The sequence below is a fragment of the Colius striatus genome, chromosome Z (genome assembly GCF_028858725.1).
Source record: "Colius striatus isolate bColStr4 chromosome Z, bColStr4.1.hap1, whole genome shotgun sequence".
Taxonomy (NCBI): Eukaryota; Metazoa; Chordata; class Aves; order Coliiformes; family Coliidae; genus Colius; species Colius striatus.
Genome location: NC_084790.1, coordinates 74,554,201 through 74,574,205, shown reverse-complemented (window position 1 = coordinate 74,574,205; position 20,005 = coordinate 74,554,201). Strand labels below are relative to the sequence as shown.

The window sequence follows — 20,005 nt, the reverse complement described above, 5'->3', positions numbered from 1 at the left end:
TGTCAACACGCTTTGCTCTGCTGCTTCGGCTCTCTCTGGACATATTCTGGGTCAAAGACAGTTCTGCTCAGCTCCAGAAGCTCCAGATAGCTCTAACAGTGAAAACCAGCAAACAGATAGTTGTGCCTGTCAGATCTTCTTCAACCGTGTGAATTACTCATACTTTCCTGGCTAAAAGGTTTAACCATGGAGAGATTTTTCAGCTGAGAGAAGCATTAACTTTGCTTTGCAAGTGCAGATTTATCAGCTGTATTTGTGACACAAGTGTTGTAAAAACACAGGAATTCAGGATATGACTTCAGGTCAAAAGCTCTAGCTGAAATCTGCCACATCCTAGGTGGACTGATTCACATGAAATTACACACTGAGACAGGCCCCACTTATCTATATATGGGCTGGCTGAGGACAGAACAGATTCCAAGAACATTTAGGGACCAAAACAGGTCATCTAAGTTATGTCAAAACTACTTAGGTCACCAACAAGTATCAGCTATTTCATCTTTCCAAACTGTCCCCAAGACCACAGCATGTGTCCTCCCCACTCCAGACACACTCCTTGGTAACATGAATGAACACTATCTCCGTGTAAGACTCTACAGGAAACCTAACAGCTACAGAGTAGTTGCTGTGGGGCAGTCTCTTGCAGGTAACCAAGGAGTTTCATGTTCTTTGTAAAAATCTTGCTAGCATGAGGAGGGTTCACAGTCTAAATAGGCTCTGTAAAGAAACAGAAATTTAATATTCCATAATAACTGACTGTCTCTAGCGTCTAAATCACATTGTATGTTAAAATCACTGAGCAAATCTGCTCTTTATTATCTCCATTCACTTCTGGAAGTCAATGGCAGTTTTTTCCACCTCAGCAATTATTACTAGAAATAGTAATTTTGCACAGTTTTTGTCACTTGGGCAGTATTAACAGTACAGTGAGCCTCCACTTTACAGATGCTCATCTCACCGTTTTCAACATATAGAGACTATTTTTGATAGAACCTTAACATATATTCTATTTCATTCTCTCAACAATCCTAGTATTTGCTTCATTCACTACCAAGCAAAAAGAAAACAAAACCTTTTTCTGTGGTAACAGATGGACAAAAATGTGGCAAAAGGTTAAACCTAGCAGTGGCATCCAGTATAGCTCATATTTGTTTATTTCACTAGTCTTAACTATTAAAGTTCACCCCCTTAAGTTACAGACTGTCTGAAGTGTTCTGCAGCACTGCTTCTGTCCTGTGACAATCCATGAGATATCTACAAGACAGATAAAAACATTAACATATCTGCACGTGAACAAGATAACAGAGACACAAATCACTCAAGGTTTAGCCTATTTTTAGCTACAGATAAACAAAAAATGTATAAAATATACATTTGTTTCTCACACAAACCAACTGATCCGTCAACTAAAAGAAATCTCAGAAACACTATTCTGTAGCAGCAACTACAGCATTCTTGACTTGCTATGAGTCAGTATGGATATTCTTTGTACACCACAGATGTTTAATGGCAATTCCGAAGCTTCATGGAGCAAAACCACACTGCATTCTCTCAAGTCCTCTCCTTCTCTACCAAGAAAAATACATCAAGAATTTGACCCTTAGGACAAATTAGGAATTGGAATTCCAATAGGCCTTGCCTATTCCAATAAGTTAAATATAGTCAGGGAACAAATACACCCCAGCAATGGAGCTCTTTTGCCTACTCTGTTAAAGTGGATGCTTCCTAGCATGGCATCAGTAAAGGCCAAGGAGTACGGTCTCAATCACGGCACAGGAATGGACACAGGCCAGGGAATCTATCTCAGTAGGCAGGATCTGGCTGCTCTATTCAAGAGCCAAGAAAATTTAATGTATACACACAGATCATTCTGTGCTACTTGGCAGCAACACCAAAGAATACTGGAGCGCTTCATTTGTTAGCACAAACACGGTCTCACTGTGTACGACTAGTGGTTGCCACTATTGACAGTGTTATTGTATGACAGTAAATGCTAGCTCAGCACTCACTTTACAGATAAAAAGTAACACTGTAAAACAGACTATACAGTGTTCTGAATATCCCTAGAATATTTTAAACAAAATTTTTCAAGAGAAGTTACTAAAGAAGATGACTATTTTTGTTCATCATATAAACTGCCTGCTTTTGCAGCTACCGTCTAAGTTTACAATGTCAGGGTTTTGCCACATACTCTGGCATGAGATTAGTATTTTCAGTGTATTTTTATCATTCCCATGTCCACATTTCTAAGAAATAATAGTTTCTAATTTAGCTTTCAAAATACACAGCTTAAACTGTGACATGTTTCAAATACTCTCTTTCAAGACATCAATAGAGTGGTTACTGGATGCTCATATACATGGGAACTGGGCAACTTGGCTGACATCACCCCAACTGACAATCCTTTATTCTTTCGCAGTGCCAACACAAAAACTTGGGTAGATTTCAAGAAGATAGATTTACTTCAACTTTTCCAGATGCAAAAATAAGTCATGAATGCAGCTAAAAATACCTTTTCAAGAGTGGATTTGAGAAAGTTCTCCAGCTGTAACATGACAGTCCAACTATAAAGCACTATCAGAAGCAGAGGATAAAATTCTAAAAAGAAAAAAAAAAGATTTCTAAACACATCTTTGTCTTATTACTTGCAGAACTGATTGGTTGGGAAATAATTTAACCCCAGGTCTTAAATGGATGCATTTACTTATATAAATTAATAAAGTATCCATTAAAAAAATACATGGGATTATTTCACTGAGCACTGACAATGAGAATCTCCTGGTCTTAAAACTAATAGCTTAAAAAATGTCTCTTAGCTGCCCTGAAATTCTAACTTACAATACAAAAGGATGGGACAATACTAAAAAATAATCTAGACTATACGTTTCTTTCTACACCTCATCTTAGATCTATTAATGTAGAAGAACAAACCCCACTTTTTTTTCAAAACTTACCCAAAGGTATCCTTTATGTCAGCTGTACTGTACCTGGTAGCAACATGAAATGGAATCTTATCATTTTCATGGATATGCACATATTCATTTCACCTTTTTCCCCTTTTTCACAGCTAACAGATAGTGTGCAATACTAAGGGGTTTAAAAGCTAAAAAGCAAGGCAGTAACCAGTGCTTCCCAAATACTCTAAAACCTTTCTGAAAAACTAGTGTCATTGGCTGTTAGCAAGGCAAAGATGCATCCCCAGGTTATAATTTGTATCAGCTATTTTATGTGTAATTGCCACTTTCAGGAACTCTCCAATGCGCTCATTCTACAAACTGTACCTGCTCATTAATTCAGCTAAAGGTAAGTTTACACAGGACAAAACAGAAATTACTGCAGCACACTGGACATGGCACAGCAGACAGGATGAGACACGAAAGAATCTAAGTCGCAGTGCCAGACCTGGTAGAGAATTGATAAAAATGAACCTGCAGCAAGAGCCCCATATCAGCACAGCCATCTTATCAGTGCTCCCAGTACCCTTCACTCACAGCAGCTTTTGCACTCCCACGCAACCACTTCTACACCCAGGATGCTGAGGTCCACCCTATTCTTTTCGGTGCCAGGCAACGAGTCAGTTACTAATTGAAAGCTCTGGAAGTTCTGCAGGTCTTGAAAGAACACCTGCTTCCACTTCCTTCCCTTTGAAACAGAATAAAACACTGTGGGGGATCATGTAGGGTAACTAGACACCAAACATATTTGACCTGTGCTTCCAAAATAAAGTGCAATCCAACATCCCCCAGCAAAAATGTCTTAGCTGACAGTTCTGCCTCATTTCTCTCAGGCTGTCCCTGTGTCAGTCCTGCTCTCATCTTGGGATAACCAAATCTCTTGGAAATATAGCACTACCAAAACCGTTTCCATGGCAAAACCCAAGCCTACAGGAAGAAGCATCTCTAACCATTTCATGCACTACCACTGAGTTTTACTACATAAAAGCCTATAAATGAAAAAAGTAGATAGTAATATTCAGAAAACATTTATCTAAACTAACAGAGCAAACAAATATATAATGCTGTAACTTTTGTAACAGAACTACAGCTATTGTAATTATCTGCACAAGTCCTGATGCCTTCTAATATTACACTTACAGTATTTAAATCTTAACTGCTTTCAAGGTTTGAAATGGTATCTTTAATAAACCCTGCATATGCTATAACCTTCTTATCTATGGCATTATACAACTGAGTTTATTTGGCCTTTAACTGGATCAGCTGTTGGGTTTTTCCATTCTACTTCTCCCCTGGATTTAAAACACAACAATCTCACTACCATGCTCAAAATAAAAAACACATGCTAGCTCTTTGGAGATGCCTCCTTGTCCTTGGCTAAGGTGAAATATCTGGTATTGCAGATGACATTACCTGAGCAATACAATAACATAAGCCTCAGGCCCAAGCCTCCTGTGCACATTAACAGTGCAAGCGCAGCTCCTACAGGTGAGGACTCTCTCCTGAGCCTTGGCCTGAGAAAGGATGGACAATCTGGGAAACATCAAAATTAATTATGCTGATAAGACATCTTGAAAATCTCACACACATACTGCATTTAATGTTCTCTATTCTTAAAAGCAGGCCCTGATAACAACATTTTCCAACATCAAGACATGTTGAAAGATGACTGTGGAGGTCATATAAGCATATAAGACTTTATTTTGTCTAATTAAGCTCCTGAAGAGATACTCATGCACAGACATCAGGCACTGAAACAGCAGAACAGGGACAGCATCACACAGGTACTCCATCCTGCAACTGGGCAGAGCTGATGAAGTCATCTGTAAACTGCTAGAAGGAGCAAGGGGAGAAATAGTGGAAACAACATTGAGAGGTCTCAGGGGCGGCAGCTGACAGCACCTTTGCATGTGAGAAGTTAAAGACTCCTGTCACGAGGCACATCACAGGAGCAATCCTGTTAGAATAACACTGTTTTAAGGGGACGACTGCCATTCTCAGCTCTTCTTGAGTACCACTGCACACACTAAAGGAAGTTTCTCATTTGTAAGACTGACTTTTCCTCTTTTTCCCAGTTTCCTATCAGCGACTGGTTGTCAGAGGCATTATAACCTGCTGGATGTCATGATCTCATTAATTTGCTTCCAATTTTGTCATGCATAGGCTGTAGGTTCACTATTAACACCAGCTATAGTTAAGTGGACTCCCTGTGGTCTGCTGCCCACAGAAAACTCTGTCAGAAGTCTTCACAGACACGAGCTGTTAGGGCTCCCACAGTAGAATGCCAAGAAGCATGAAAGCGTTTGTTTAGCATTGGGTTTGAGCTTTGAAATTTGCACTCCCATGGAAAAAGAGCTGTGCAAGGCCCAGTAAACAGACTGAGCATCTGCAGTTTTCTAAGTGACAATCTCAGTCTTCATTTGCAGAAAATCCCTAGGTCCTCTTCAGGTAGCCTTGAAATTACAGAGGTATGTAAACACGTGTGACCAGAAAGCGAAGAAAATGCAGACTGCTTTTCCTGAAAGAAACATCCAGTTCATACATATTATAAAACAGTATCATTAATTACTGCTTAAGGAGATAAAAATATCCAAAAAGTGGATTAACAATGGACAAAACCAGGTTATGTTCATCAGCTGGGAAACAGAATGTTCAGTAATCCATTCCCCAACGCTAAGCCTATCTCTGCTTGGACCTGACTGACAATGAGGCTGGCCTGGATTTTGCAGGAATCTCCCTTCTTTTACTGTTCTTCTTCCCTGTCACCTCCTTGGCAGGTGAAATGTCATCCCTCTCATCTCCTTCCATCTTCTTTGAGGAAGACCTGGCCGACAGACCTCATGAGGGGCAATGGATGCAACTGGGACATCGACAACAAAGTACCATAAAGCAGAAAGTGGTTCAGTGATTATTTTACATGGAGAATGTCAGGCAAATAATAGAGAAAATGTCAAGAATTATCCCTTGTTAAAAATGCAGAATCAGAAAGGGAATTTTGATCCAAGTACAAATCTGCACAGTGCCGAAGGGAATTTGGACTGGGGCTCAACTGACAGTAGTGCAGATCAGAGAGGAAGGAATTTGATTCATCTTGTTCTATAATTCAAGCAGGCAAGAGAACTTGGTGCTAATTCTAACTCTGGCAGAGTGGAGCACTCAGACTGAGGCTGTGTTTTAACTGTGTTTAAAAAGAATTCAAAATACAAAAATATCTCTCTGCAGCTTCAAGTCAAACACTCTTTTGCAGCTGAGCAAATACTAGACAAGACTTTTCTTAAAATGAGTACAAACTAGAGACAGCATGGAAATAGAAGAATTCTTTTTTTAAGAAATTAATAAAGAACATCACAGCTTTGGACGTTCTTTTTCACACAAAGATTAATTTTGGGGCAGTGTTTCTTGAGACTGCCTGGAATAGATTAGAAGATACTTTCTCTAATTTAACAGTCTGATTTATGTCCTTAAAGCCTTCAGCTTTGGTTGTGTAAAGAGGACAGGTATTTGCAGTTTTTTCAGTTAATCCAACTGATTATATGTTGTTTGCTGAAATATGTAAATAAGTTTAAGTTGAATATTTGCAAGAAAAAGAGTATGCGAATAGTGTCCATCCAGTCTGTTATTTACATACAGTTTTTCCAGTGTAGTTCAGACATAGCAGATAGCAGAGTGGTATCATTTGCAAAGACACCCTGCAACAAGTAATCTTTACATAAGCACTGAGAAACTGAGGAATAAACCTCACCCTACCAGAAGCCTTTTATACTGAATAAAATCCAGTTAGCAGGTCACTAAATCTGTGTTGATGAAGATCTTTGTTTTCAGTAACAAAAACAGTTTAGACATACAGAGCAGACAGTGCAGAACAGGATCTGTCTGCTCCAGTACATGCTATTGGGTAAGTGGTGAGTCCAGATATGGCTGCGCTTACTCCTAAAAAGGAGTAAGTTCTTTACAAAATGACTGAAGTTGTGGTACACAGAAAAAAAATCTTATAACCTGTAAAGTTATGCTGTTCTTCTCAAATAATCATAAATAATCACAAAGGTAAAATTTATGCTGAGAGGAGTACTATGGTCTCCTGTAGCGGTTTTGCCTGGGCCAAGTTTCTGGCAGTGAGGGGGTGGGCTACAGGTGTTGCTTTTTTAAATAAAGATTGGCCAGAAGCTTCTCCTGTAAGCTGATAGGGCTAATGTGATCTTGTGAGGGACTCAGGCTGGAGCAGTCTGTCCCTGAAGGACTGTTCTCCCCGTGGATGACCCACACTGGGGCAGGGTATGAGGAGCTGCCCCTGTGGGACGGCCCATGCCGGAGCAGTTTGTAACCAACTGTGGCCCTTGGGAAAGATCCAGGTTGGAGAAGTTCATCAAGGACTGTCTCCTTTGGAAGGATTTTTCTCTCCCCTGCCTAGTTTAGGAGGGGGAGTGGTATGATGACTCAGTGGGCACCTGGCACCCAGCCAGGGCTAAACCACCACAGCACAATTCATCCAGGAGTTCAGCACACAAAATGGATCCAAGTTCAAGTAGATGATGGGAGCATTGAGTAAAGAACAGCACCACCAAGCACAGGGTGGCCAAGTTCAAGGGCACTGTGTTACTTGCAGAAAAAGTGTGCTCAGACACCAGTTTACAGTGGGTCACTTACAACAGGAGGCTGCCAGAGGCTCGTCAGGGACATGCAGACTTCAGAGAAACTAATTGTGAACATTGAGAACATATCAGTGCATTAGCCCCACAGGACAAATACAGCACTTCTCAGAAGAATTACAAATCTGTGATCTGCCCACAAATAATAAGGTAATTGTAGTTTCTTTTTAGAAAGTTCACAGAGAGTTCAGTATGACTGAGAATTCTGGCACCAGCCAGACTAGAGGCTGAATAGCTTTGCCAATACTACTCCATTAATGGGTCAAGTGTTCTGAGTAAATTTTTAAACTCCTGCAACAAAATGTTTTCCTAAATGTGGCTTCCTGGGTTTTCTATTTCAACTGTGGAAATAAGGTTTTCTCTTGTTCAAAGCTAGTGTTATCCTACAAAACAGAACGGGACTGCACGTGACATGTAACAGTTTAATTTTAGAGCTTTCTATTGCTCTCCAAAATAATACTGCAGCAATTTAACATATACATTAAAAAAGCATTTCTTTACTCAATTAATAGCAGTACTTAGTGCAACAGCATCACATCTAGTTTGATAAGGAAAGCTCTAGGCATGGAGCAAGAGAAAAATATGTTTCTCTACAAGATGCAGAAATGCTGAACTCATTTTAGTCTGGATTCAGGCTGCGACTCTTCGATCTGATGAGTGGTTACACAAACTGTTTCAATAAAGACACGGAAGAGACCACAATCTACTCTTTAAGCTACAGTAGGTGTAGTAAGCAAGCATGGTGTAGCAAATGAGATTTCTTTCCAGTGGCACAGGGAATAAATGGAAAGACTTCAAGGGAAAAAAAATGAGTAATTATTCCCTCTTTACAGATTTGACTCATGCTATTTGGAAAACAGCCTGTCACAGAACTCCAAAAATTTATTCAGTCATTGGGTGAGGAAGATCTCACATTTCTGATGCATTTGGTGGCAACAAATGACTACTACCACACTGTTACAGCAATTTCCCATTTCCACATTTTTCTCCCCTTACCTCCTGCACACGTACTTACAGAGAGCACCTTGTTTCAGCTAGTAGGAGCTACTGAAATACTGAAGGTTACATTCCAGTGGAAAAGAGAGATGAAAAAACAGAGGCTGGGCAAGCAGATGGCAGCACTTTGCCAGCATTGAGCTTTCTCTGAACCCTGTTCATCATAGGCTTTGGATCCACTTGGAGAAAGTTCTAGTTTCAATTCTACACCCATTTAACTGCAGAGGAGGAATTGCACATAATACAGGATTTTGTTCCTCTTTTTGTTGTCCTGATTTTGCCTGGTATAGAGTTAATATTTTCCTAATAGCTGATACAGGGCTGTGTTTTGGGTTTATGCTGAAAAGAACGTTGATAATACAGGAATGTTTTAGTGCTGAGCAATGCTTGCACAATGTCAACGCCCTTTCTGCCTTGCCAGCAACTGGGCTGGGAGAACAGAAGAAACTGAGAGGGAGCATGGCCAGCTGACCCAAACCAGCCAAAGGGTTATTCCATACCTTAGGATGTTATGCCCAGTATATAAACCAGGGGAAGCTGGTGGGGAGGGACAGATGGCTGCTTGGGCATCAGTCAGCGGGTGGTGAGCAACTGCTGGGCATCAAGGATTTTTTTCTCCTGTGGTTTTTGGTTTTTGGGGTTTTTTCCCTCTTTTCATTATATATCTTACTATTTGTTATTATTATATTTTATTTCAGTTAGTAAACTGTCTTTATATCAATTCACAAGTTTTAGCTTTCTTTTCCTAACTCTCCTGCCCATCCCACTGGAAAGGGCAGGTGTGAGCAAGCAGCTGCATGGGTCCTAGTTGTTGTCTGGCATTAAACCACAACGCTCTTCTAATGATGCTTCTACTGCCTGTAACTACAGTCTAGGCAGCTCCATGGACAACTAATTCCAAAAGTCAAAGATGTCATCTTAGAATATGATGAATTAGTCTTTACAATTCAATTCAACTACTTCACTAACTATAAAAAGAGCCAGCTTGTAACGCTATTAGTTTAAACTCAAGTATCTAACTGCAACACTACTCAAATGAAGAGATAAGAACCTTATCCAGTGTCCTTAAAACCTAAAGTTCCAATAAGAGTAAACATATCTATTGAACATCTGTATGCTAATGAAATCTAAAATGCTTTTTATTGCTTAGCAAGACTACATATGTGCATCCATTCATTAGAAGTAAGCAGATTTTTGAGAGCAAAGTGAAAAGAAGACAGAAGTCTTCTTAAGTTCATGTCAGAAGTTAGAAACTCAAAGTTGAAGGATTCTTATCTCTCTAGTACAGAATGCAGAGGTTTTAGAAATAGAACTCTTCATTTTTTCCTTTGACGGAAAGCATAAGGCACTTAAAAAAATGTTTATCTCTGATTAGCTTCTAATAAACTCCAGATTACAACTGAAAAAATCAGTCTTCCTGAAAGAAAGTTACAATCTCTTGCTTTCATTTCACAAGTTTGTTTGGTGGTGAAAAAAAATCTCTTGATACCACTTAGAAGCAATTGTTTCATCCACTGCTAGAACAAACCAGCTATTCTGTCTTTGTTTCCTAGGCATCCCATCCCTGAAATGTTAAATATCCTGCTGGCTGCGCAAGCAGGCGCTCACTGTTTTCAGTTCAATGCAAAATGTTAATAGAGATGAGAGATATTCCATGTACTCCTGCAGGCCGTTCGTTTTGTTGTTGCTGCTTTAAAACAGGGGTAATTCTGACTGAATGTATCTATTCACTGGCAAGTGTCTTTTAAAAAGTTTAATAGAGCCTGTTCGTAGAAAGCAGAGGGACGCAGACAAAGATGGTATTCCCTCTACATTGAATTAATCTCAGTTACCACAATTCAATGCATGTTCACCATCCTAAGAAGAATAATCTCTGTGCTTTGGAGAAACGAGGCAAATTAAGCTGAATAGAAACTGATGTAGTTAAATACAGGATAAACAAATAAAGAGGAAACATAGCATCATTCTTTAAAAGATATGGAGGTTACACAGCATGTATCAGAAGTTCTGCCAGCAAGCAAGGCTGCTTACGTTGGCCACAATGTTCTCCCAAAAAAGACTGACTAACCTTTCAGAATAAAACAATGTCCTGGGCTTTTGTTTCTTCCCTCTTACATGTGGTTAAACAAAGGAATTCACTGACAAAAGCATAAAAAAACCAAGACAGTAGGCAAAAGCACCTCCTCATTCTTTGCAGACAAATCTGAACAAATTCCTCTCATTTATCCCAGCAGTTATCAGATGAAAAAGAAAATTGGGGAGATATTTTAGATTTAAGCCAATGCAGACATCAACATTCATGACTTTTCAGTTTCAGGCTTATTTGTCTAACAAGTAGAAATCATTTGATTTGATGAAAAATAACAACAAATGCAAAATAATAAGGAATGGGATTCATATTAACACTTACAGCTTCTCTTTACACTTACGTACTCATTATCACAGAAAATCAAATAGCTACTCCCTAGCCACCAGCCTTCTAGTTTTCCTCAGCTATCATTTTACACTGCTCCTGGACAGCAAGCAAGAAGTGCAAAGCACCTCTGTGACCAGAAATACAGTGGAGATGAGTTGTTGTTTGCTTGTTCAATTTACTGTTTCATGACTGAGAGTTAAAATGCCTACATTCCTCATTTTTTCCCACCCTTGGGAAAGACTGAACTACTCTTTAACCATTAACCTGAGAAAAACAGACAGAAGCACGGCCCTGGATATTCTGCAGCTCTGTTTTTACATTAACTTGGTCCTAATGTCATTTAGTTTATCATTTCTTCCCCCTACCAATACTGTACTTTTTCTGAAGCCTGATGTGTTCCATGTAGGTATGAATGATGTCACGAGGCATGACATCTCCAGGATCCAGATAGATTTTAAATCCTTGGGGGAGCAGGTAAAAGGTAGAGGGGCTCAGTTTATTCCCTCCTCTATCCTGTTCACTAGAGATAAAGGAAGAGTTTGCAATGGAAAAATCAGCCAAGTGAACTCCTGGCTGAGAGGCTGGTGCCAGCAGGAAGGCTTTGGGTATTTTGACAATGGATCCTTCCTTGGGGACTACAGCCTGATAGGACGGGATGGGATACATCTCTCCTGTAAAGGCACTGAATTATTTGGGAGTAGACTAGCAAACTTAATAAAGAGGTATTTAAACTAAGGGACTTGAGGAGGGGGAAGCAAAATAGAGCAAGCAGTCCCCCCTCCAAGGGAGTTCCACAGGGATTGGTTCTGGAGCCAGTCTTGCTCAACATCTTCATCAATGACCTGGATGAGGGGACAGAGTGTACCCTCAGCAAGTTCCCTGATGACACCAAACTGGGAGGACTGGCTGATTCCCCAGAGGCCGTGCTGCCATTCAGCAGGATCTCAACCGGCTTGAGAGTTGGACAGAGAGGAACCTCGTGAGGTTCAACAACGACAAGTGCAGAGTCCTGCACCTGGGGAGGAACAGCCCCATGCACCAGGACAGGTTAGGGGTTGACCTGCTGGAGAGTAGCTCTGCAGAGAGACCTGGGAGTGCTGGTTGATAATAAACTAACCATGATCCAGCAATGTGCCTTCGTGGCCAAGAAGGCCAATGGCATCCTGGGATGCATCAAGAAGAGTGTGGCCAGCAGGTCAAGGGATGTTCTTTTCCCCCTCTCCTCTGCCCTGGTGAGGCCTCATCTGCAGTCCTGTGTCCAGTTCTGGGCTCCCCAGCTCAAGAGGACATAGAACTTCTCGAGACACTCCAGTGCAGGGCCACCAAGATGATCAGGGGACTGGAACATCTTTCATATGAAGAAAGGCTGCAGGAACTGGGGCTGTTTAGTGTAAAGAAGAGGAGACTGAGGGGAGATCTCATTAATATTTACAAATATCTAAATGGTGGGTGTCAGGAGGTTGGGACATCCCTTTTTTTGGTAGTAGCTAGCAAGAGGACAAGGGGTAACGGGATGAAACTGGAACACAAAAACTTCCACTTAAATATAAGAAAAAACTATTTTACTGAGAGGGTGAGTGAGCAGTGGAACAGGCTGCACAGAGGGGTCTGGAGTCTCCTTTTCTGGAGGTTTTCAAAGCCTTCCTTGACCTGACCCTGTGTGACCTGATCTAGGTGGACTTGCTTCTGCAGGGAAGTTAGACTAAATGGTCTGTTCAAAGGCAAGAAAGAGAGAATCCAGGAAACTACAGGCCGGTCAATCTCACCTCCATCCCTGGAAAAGTAATGAAACAACAAGTGGTTGGACTAGATGATCTCTAAGGTCTCTTCCAACCCCTACCATTCTATGATTCTGTGATTCTATGTGGACTCAGCTTGAAAGCATCAAACATCAGTGAATCAATGCAAGGTATGTACATTTTTTGTATGAATCAACCAAGTAAATGTTTTTATTAAATAAAGGAACTCATTTTGGAATTATGAAATGCCAAGTGTGTTCCCAGTACACCCTTCCCAACATAGTGTATTCATTTTCCTTCCCAAAAGACATGACATTGAGTATTATTGCACCAACATTTAAGTTATTTACACTTATGCTTCCACAAATAAACCACCTTGCATTCTGCTTTCAGAACAACCAAATAAAGTCTAAAGTTTTTGGTTAGCTATCACAGAGAATCTAAAAATCCTAAATTTAAACCATGAATTAGGAGGAAGATATTTTCTGTTGAGGACAACATTGTCATGCAGTGAAAATAATGCAGTTAAAAAAAAAAAAATGACTGCAACTCCTGTCATCCCAACACCACTCAAGATTTCAGTCAAACTCCCTGAACAGCTCTGTCTGGAGAAAAAAGTGAGGGGTAGAAAGGATCAACAATTATGTGAAAAATGTATCTGAGCAGTCATAACAGGAATTTAAGTTTTCAGAAAGGAACCCAGATGGGTGGCTCCCGAGGTGTTTTGACTGAGATGTTTTGCATAATCTGTTTTTACAGAACTTTCAAAAAGCTTGGCAGAAGGAAAAGCACACACCACTTTAAAATAAAATCTGCTAAAAAAGATGCAGAAAGCAAAGAGGCGTAAATCCAGCAATATTTGTACCATTCAATCCACATGCTTGTTCTTTTTCCATTGGGATTGCCCGTCCTCTCCTTACAGCATTTTGAAGGATATTCGCCCCATAGATAATATGGGGATGGGGTGTTCCCTCTTTCTGTGAATGCTTTTTAATGGGCTCAATGAAGTAGTGTCCGTGGGGCAGACAGAAATATCCAGTCTGAAAACAAACACAAAAGAGTTAATCTCTACTGTGCAGTCCTAGAAGTTAAAAAAAATTAGACTTTTTTCATATAATCTTTCTTGAGCTTTTCTTATAAGACAGTCATTACATTACAGTAATATGAAAACAACAGGTTTTCAGCTTTTATTATGTTGCATACATCAAGATTACTTTGTACACCACAAAGGCATAACAGTCCAAAGGGGAACAGGAAAAAAAACCTTCCTCCTAATAACGTGAAATAACTGTATATGGAGGCAGAGCCTTCTGTATTTGTATAAAGTCACTGAAGGGTCAAAAGTTAATTTGTCAAACATGATGCACTAGGAAGAGTTGTGTCTTCTTTTTCTGATGCTTTTGCATCCATCCCCAAGAGAACAAGCTCTCAATAGATGCTGTTTCCTAAGTGCAAAGCATAATTCCGTGCCCAGCTGCAATTCCCCAGTCAGATTAGACAACCCATCAGTTGAGCTGGACTGTGCGGTCCTCTCTCAAGACTACAAACCCACTCAGAGCCCAGGCTTACAGTGGAAGAAATAAACAGCTTTTCATTAATTCAGCAAGCTATTGTAATCATATAATAGACTCACGTAACAAAGGCTGTAACACCTCTCATGCTACAACCTGACTCACATTTATTGCATGTGCTTCATTCTTTACATTAATAGATTACTGAATGCGGACACAAACACGGTTAGCAGCATTGTCCTTCTTTATGTTGTAATTACTGCCTTCTGCTTGACTTCTCTTTGTTACGTGAGGCAAGAGCCAAGAGAAGCTTCCTGCACTTCATGCAGAACAAGTGGAAATTTTTAACGTCCCTTAATTTCTGAAAGAGGTCATGTCTGTATGTCACATCTTCCCAAAGTAAACCAGCTCAAGCATGTCTAATTTCTATATGACAGCTTTAACATTTTCTCTCTAAAAGATTGATAACAGCTAGTTCGTATTTCTTGGCTACAGATTACTGAATCTTGGGAAGACAAAGGCTGTTCCCACACTCGACATCTAGGCAGAAGTCACTGTAGAGCAAGAAGTCATCCAAGGACCTATTTTACCAAGGAGACAATCCAGACTTTGCAGTGTTACCAACACACACTTCAAGTTGGCACAACAGCTCCTGACTATCAGACTATCAGAAAATCTCTATTTATTGAAAACCTACTACAGTAGAGTAGAAATACCAGTCTAGAGTTGGGTCTGGTGCCACCTCAGAAAAAAACAAGAAGAATCCTAGCTAGGTATATTTTCAGGTTATGCACAACTCTTCATGGTTGGCTTACCAATATTGCTGGGCACATCCACACAGACATTTCAGGCATTTGTGCAGTGGTGCATCCCCATAAACAACTGAAGGGATGTCATGGAAATACATAATCCATCTCTGTCACCAAAGAGTATACAACTGTACCCATCAGCCCACTGACCAAGCATTTCTGAACCACAGACGTAGCTTGTTACAGTTTCTCTGGTTTTCACTCTGACTTTATGATGACCAATGAAAAATACTTTTAACTTCAGCCTTAAAAATTGGTTATTGAGACAAGAGAATGCTTCCTTCACTCCTGTTGCCTCTTGAAGGTTTGAAAAGTACCAGCATCACAAATTCAAGGCCACTTGTCAGCAGGTTGGTGTTCTCCATCAGACTCTTGGTTTAACCCAACAAAGGTATTTGGGAACATGCTATCCTTGCCTCTTCTCCATCCCTACCTCCCTGTCCCTGCCATCAAATTATAGCCATGAACTCTTCACAGCACAGTCTCAGGGGGTAGGAAGGAAGAATACATTGAGCCTATATTGCCTCTAAACTCATTGTGATGTGTACCTTGCATCTTAATTTAATTTATGGAACAGACCTGATGTTCTCCATGCAACCGAATGTACACAGAGAGAATGTACATTTTAATGAGAATCCTCATTAAAAAAACTAAGTCATAAATCATTACTATTATTCAAAGCTTTCATCTATTTTCTATCCGTCTACAGGCTAAAAGCCCAGCCCTCCTCACAGTGTCGAAAAAATCTGCAAAGAAAAGGCTGAGTTGACACTGTGTTACTTTTCTTACACAAAAGATCCAGCAGGACACACAGATTTCCAAATACTTCACTTCTAGGTAAGACGATAGATTGCAAGTTGTAACAAAAAAACAACTTGCTCTGTAAGTGCTCATGGATCCTAAATTCTAGTAGTAGGTAGAATTTACTTTAACAAAACTGCCTGCTCTGTCTGTAACAAATTTCCCTATAAAATAAGATATTTATACGCAATCTTCATTTCCCTTGAACTTTGTACTCTGAGAGTTTCTGAAAGAGTTCAAAATTTGGATGAACCCATCGTCACTACAATACAAAATCAGAGAAGCACCGTTACATCTTACACAGCATGTTAGTGCTATCTACGTGCTCTCCAACAAGAAGAGCTGCCTCGATGTGTTCCCTTTTAACAGGACAAAGACAGGATATCATAACCAGGCCAGATTGTCTCCCTCTGAAGGTGTAGGTCAGAGTGTTACCAAACATCCTGAGTACTCCCTCTTCCCTGACAGTTTCAACATCTGGCTATTCTCTATCCACCTTGCTACCCTCAAATCAGTGGATGCATTGCCCTAATTTATCTTGCGATTGTGGTACAGCATGTGAAGAAAGTAAGCTGCAAGAGAAGATGAAAACAGAAACATAAAATAATCTCCATAAATTCTCTGGCCACTAGTGCAAGAGGAGCTAGGAGTTCTTGAGACCAGTGTCTTAAATACAGCTCTGTAAGTGTGGTACAGAAATGTTTTGAGTACCATAAGCCAGAGCAAATTTTGGGAAGCTCTGGAATTACAGTCCGTTCTGCACAGGCATATTATGCTGATGACTGCAAAAGTGAAGAGTGATACCAAAAACGTGCATTACTCCATACCCTGTAAAAATCTGTAGAACATTAGGACATACTCTGCTTTTATTATTTGCAAATGGCTGCACTGTGTCATGAAACCTACCAGAGATGAGAAGACAAAATGTTGAGCTTATATGAGAGATCAGTTCTGGAACTTTCCTCTAATTCTAGTACTATTTAATTTTTTTAATGTTTAAAAATTATATGCCAGTTACACTTCTGCACTACAAAAAGAGAGGAGCTGATACCCTCCAGGAGAACAGTTCTTCTCATGGCTATTCCCAGAAGTTAACTGCAAGATAAGTTAGGCATCTGTACCTCTTCCTAATCAAAAATCCTTCATCCTTGCTTTCTTTATCCTGAAACTATTTTATTTTTTACTCATTTCAGGTAGAAATCATTACTTTCATTCCTGTCCATAATCATCAAGAAGGTCCCACACAAGTCACGTTCTAAATTATAAATTTAAAAAAATCTACCAATTATACGACCTATCCCTTGGAAATATAAAGATCCTACAAATTATAACTAGTGAATAACAATATCCTGGTTTTAAACCTAAGAAATGTGGTTTTCTTGGAAATAGTCCACCATTGCAAAAAAAGAAACATTTAATACTTCAAATGCTGACCTAATAGGGGGAATAATATTTTTTGTCAATTCAACATCCTGTTCTTAGAAAGAAAAGTGTTACAGAGATATCTGTGTAAATTTACAGGTAAAGCCAACTAAGGAAATCAGAGTGTGAAATTCAACGAGCCCAGTAGTGCTGCTTGAGATGAGCTGACCGTAAAAGTCTGCTTCCAGCACACAGATGTGCCAACCAACAGCTTCCAGAGACTTCCAGTATTTGCTGAACTTGCTCTTTGCATTTGCACTTGCATAGGCTATACACTGAAAAATAAAATGCTGAGACTAACTAGAAGAAAACACCATCAATCTTCATATCAAACCTAGCACTCAGAACGGCAGAATTCCGTTTGCTGATTAACTAATCCTTTAGATCTAGAATCTGGTCTTTTCTGACTCACAAATACAATGTCAAGAATTTTTCATTCAGAGTCCATTGCATCTCAAGCTACGTATGCATATAATATATGCTCTTTTCTTTTAGCAGTTTGTACCATCATCCATTTTTGAGTACATTCATGTGGTCTCATGTGGTCTACACAAAGAAGCATCATTATGGAAGACTCCTCAGAAATTAGTCAACGGTATTTATGATCATTACAGACTTTAGGTTTTCACCACAGGAAAAAAAACCAAAACAAAAACTGCAGCCAAGTTACTCTCATTTAAACTCCTTTATGAAAAGCTACTATGTAAAATATTAATAGAAATGGCCAGGAAATGGAGGAGGGGGGCCTTCGGGTATGTGTCTGTGTGGTGTGATGTGTGTGTTTGTTTGTTTATCTCCCTGAATGCCTACAGGGAAAAATGAGAAAACCTAACACTGTTTGTTTTTCTAAATTTTTCTACTCCTTGAAATCTCTCCCACTTTACCTCCAAATTCTAACATATTTTGGCCAAAAAATGTCTCCCAGATTGTATTTCTAAATGCTGCTACATTACTTAATCAGTTTTTCAGCTCCAGTGCCTCAATATTTTGACACAAACAGCTCCCTGGACACATCATATCTCCCACACCATATGTTACTCACCAGGAGGACATGATGATCCTGGGACACTCTTGACTCAGTGTTTTCAATCAACTTTTCGTAGTTTCAGTAGAAATCTGTGTTTTCCAGTGGAAAACAGATATTCTTCACATATTTCTTTCAGTCAAATGTTCAGAGGTTTTGTCAAAATATATTTTCTGGCAGAATTTCTTCAATCAGTTTCACATGGGAAGTTGAATCCAAGTGCCACGGGATGGGAAAAAAGCAGCTTTAGCCTTGGCTAAAGTTTTGCAATTAAAATTTTATCCCATGCAGGGTGGGCTGAAATTAGTGAGTATATATCAGAAAAAAAAAAAAAGGAAGGAAAATATCCAACAATTTTCAATCTAAAGCTATATAATTGAGCATGTTGCCACTAACACCATAAAAACACAACTGTATTGAAAACAGCATGCAACTCACTGAAAGAAGGAAGCAACATTTCTGAAAACACAGCAGGTTTTTAGAAATGACATGGAACAAAAACAAGGAGAAGGTGCTAGTTTTAACTTTAAGTACTTTGTTCCACCTGAGCAGATGTTATTATAATTGTAATGCATAATAAGAAAAATACAGTTTGAATAAAAGAATTTTCTAATTAAAGAAAAAATTGTGCCATAGGAAACATGCATTACCAAAGAACTTTAGTTGCATATAATTAAAACCAAACTGGTGAAGTAAATGATCTATAAATATTACACATGCTGAGTTTATTTTCCTTTTCAGCTTACAAATTCATTGCTTTCTGTGTAATTTTCCTTTCCCCAAGAATCTTTCTCTTTCATAGAATCATAGAATGGTAGGATTGGAACGGACCTCTAGAGATCATCTGTCTAACTCCCCTGCAGAAGCAGGTTCACCTAGATCAGGTCACACAGGAATGTGTCCAGGTGGGTCTTGAAGATCTCCAAGGAAGGAGACTCCACAACCCCTCTGGGCAGCCTGTGCCAGGGCTCCCTCACCTGAACAGTGAAATAGTTTTTTCTTATGTTTAAATGGAACTTTTTGTTTTCCAGCTTTTTTTCCATTACCCTTTCTCCTGTCACCAGATACAACAGAAAAAAGAGATGTCTCAACCTCCTGACATCCACCATTTAGATATTTGTAAATATTAACGAGATTCCCCCTCAGTCTCCTCCAGGCTGAACAGCCCCAGTTCCCGCAGCCTTTCCTCATAAGGAAGATGCTCCAGTCCCCTGATCATCTTGGTGGCCCTGCACCAGACTCTCTTCCGAAGTTCTCTGTCCCTCTAGAGTTGGAGAGCCCAGAACTGGCACAGGACTCCAGATGAGGCCTCATCAGGGCAGAGAAGAAGGAGAGCAGAACCTCCCTCAAGCTGCTCTTGATGCACCCCAGGATGCCACTGGCCTTCTTGGCCACAAGGACAAGTTTCAGTTGTCATCTGCTTCTTTCTCTGTCAAGACACCTGTGATATGAGGGTCCAGGTAACATTTTTACCTCTGTCATCTGCTAGATATAAAGCGAATGGACCTGCCATGCCACAAGCAAAAATGAAGGGGTTAATTATTTCAAATTCCACTGAGAAATTTGACAGGACACTTTTATGAACACTGCCCATAGAATGGGAAAATATTCTAGCCTTAAATTCTACAGGGAAAAAAAGTAATGCTTTTAGTGCCATTTGGTGAAAGACATGCTATGATGCCGGAAG

The 20,005-nt window shown here is 39.8% G+C and overlaps 1 protein-coding gene across 1 annotated transcript in view; it reads right to left on the bottom strand.

Moving 5' to 3' along the window:
- ADAMTS12 (ADAM metallopeptidase with thrombospondin type 1 motif 12) overlaps positions 1–20,005 on the bottom strand; it is a 163,625-nt gene that overhangs the window by 85,286 nt on the left and 58,334 nt on the right. The window contains exon 3 of the mRNA XM_062017960.1: positions 13,617–13,791. Within this exon, the coding sequence (XP_061873944.1) occupies positions 13,617–13,791 (175 nt within the window). The remainder of the gene's footprint in view (positions 1–13,616; positions 13,792–20,005) is intronic.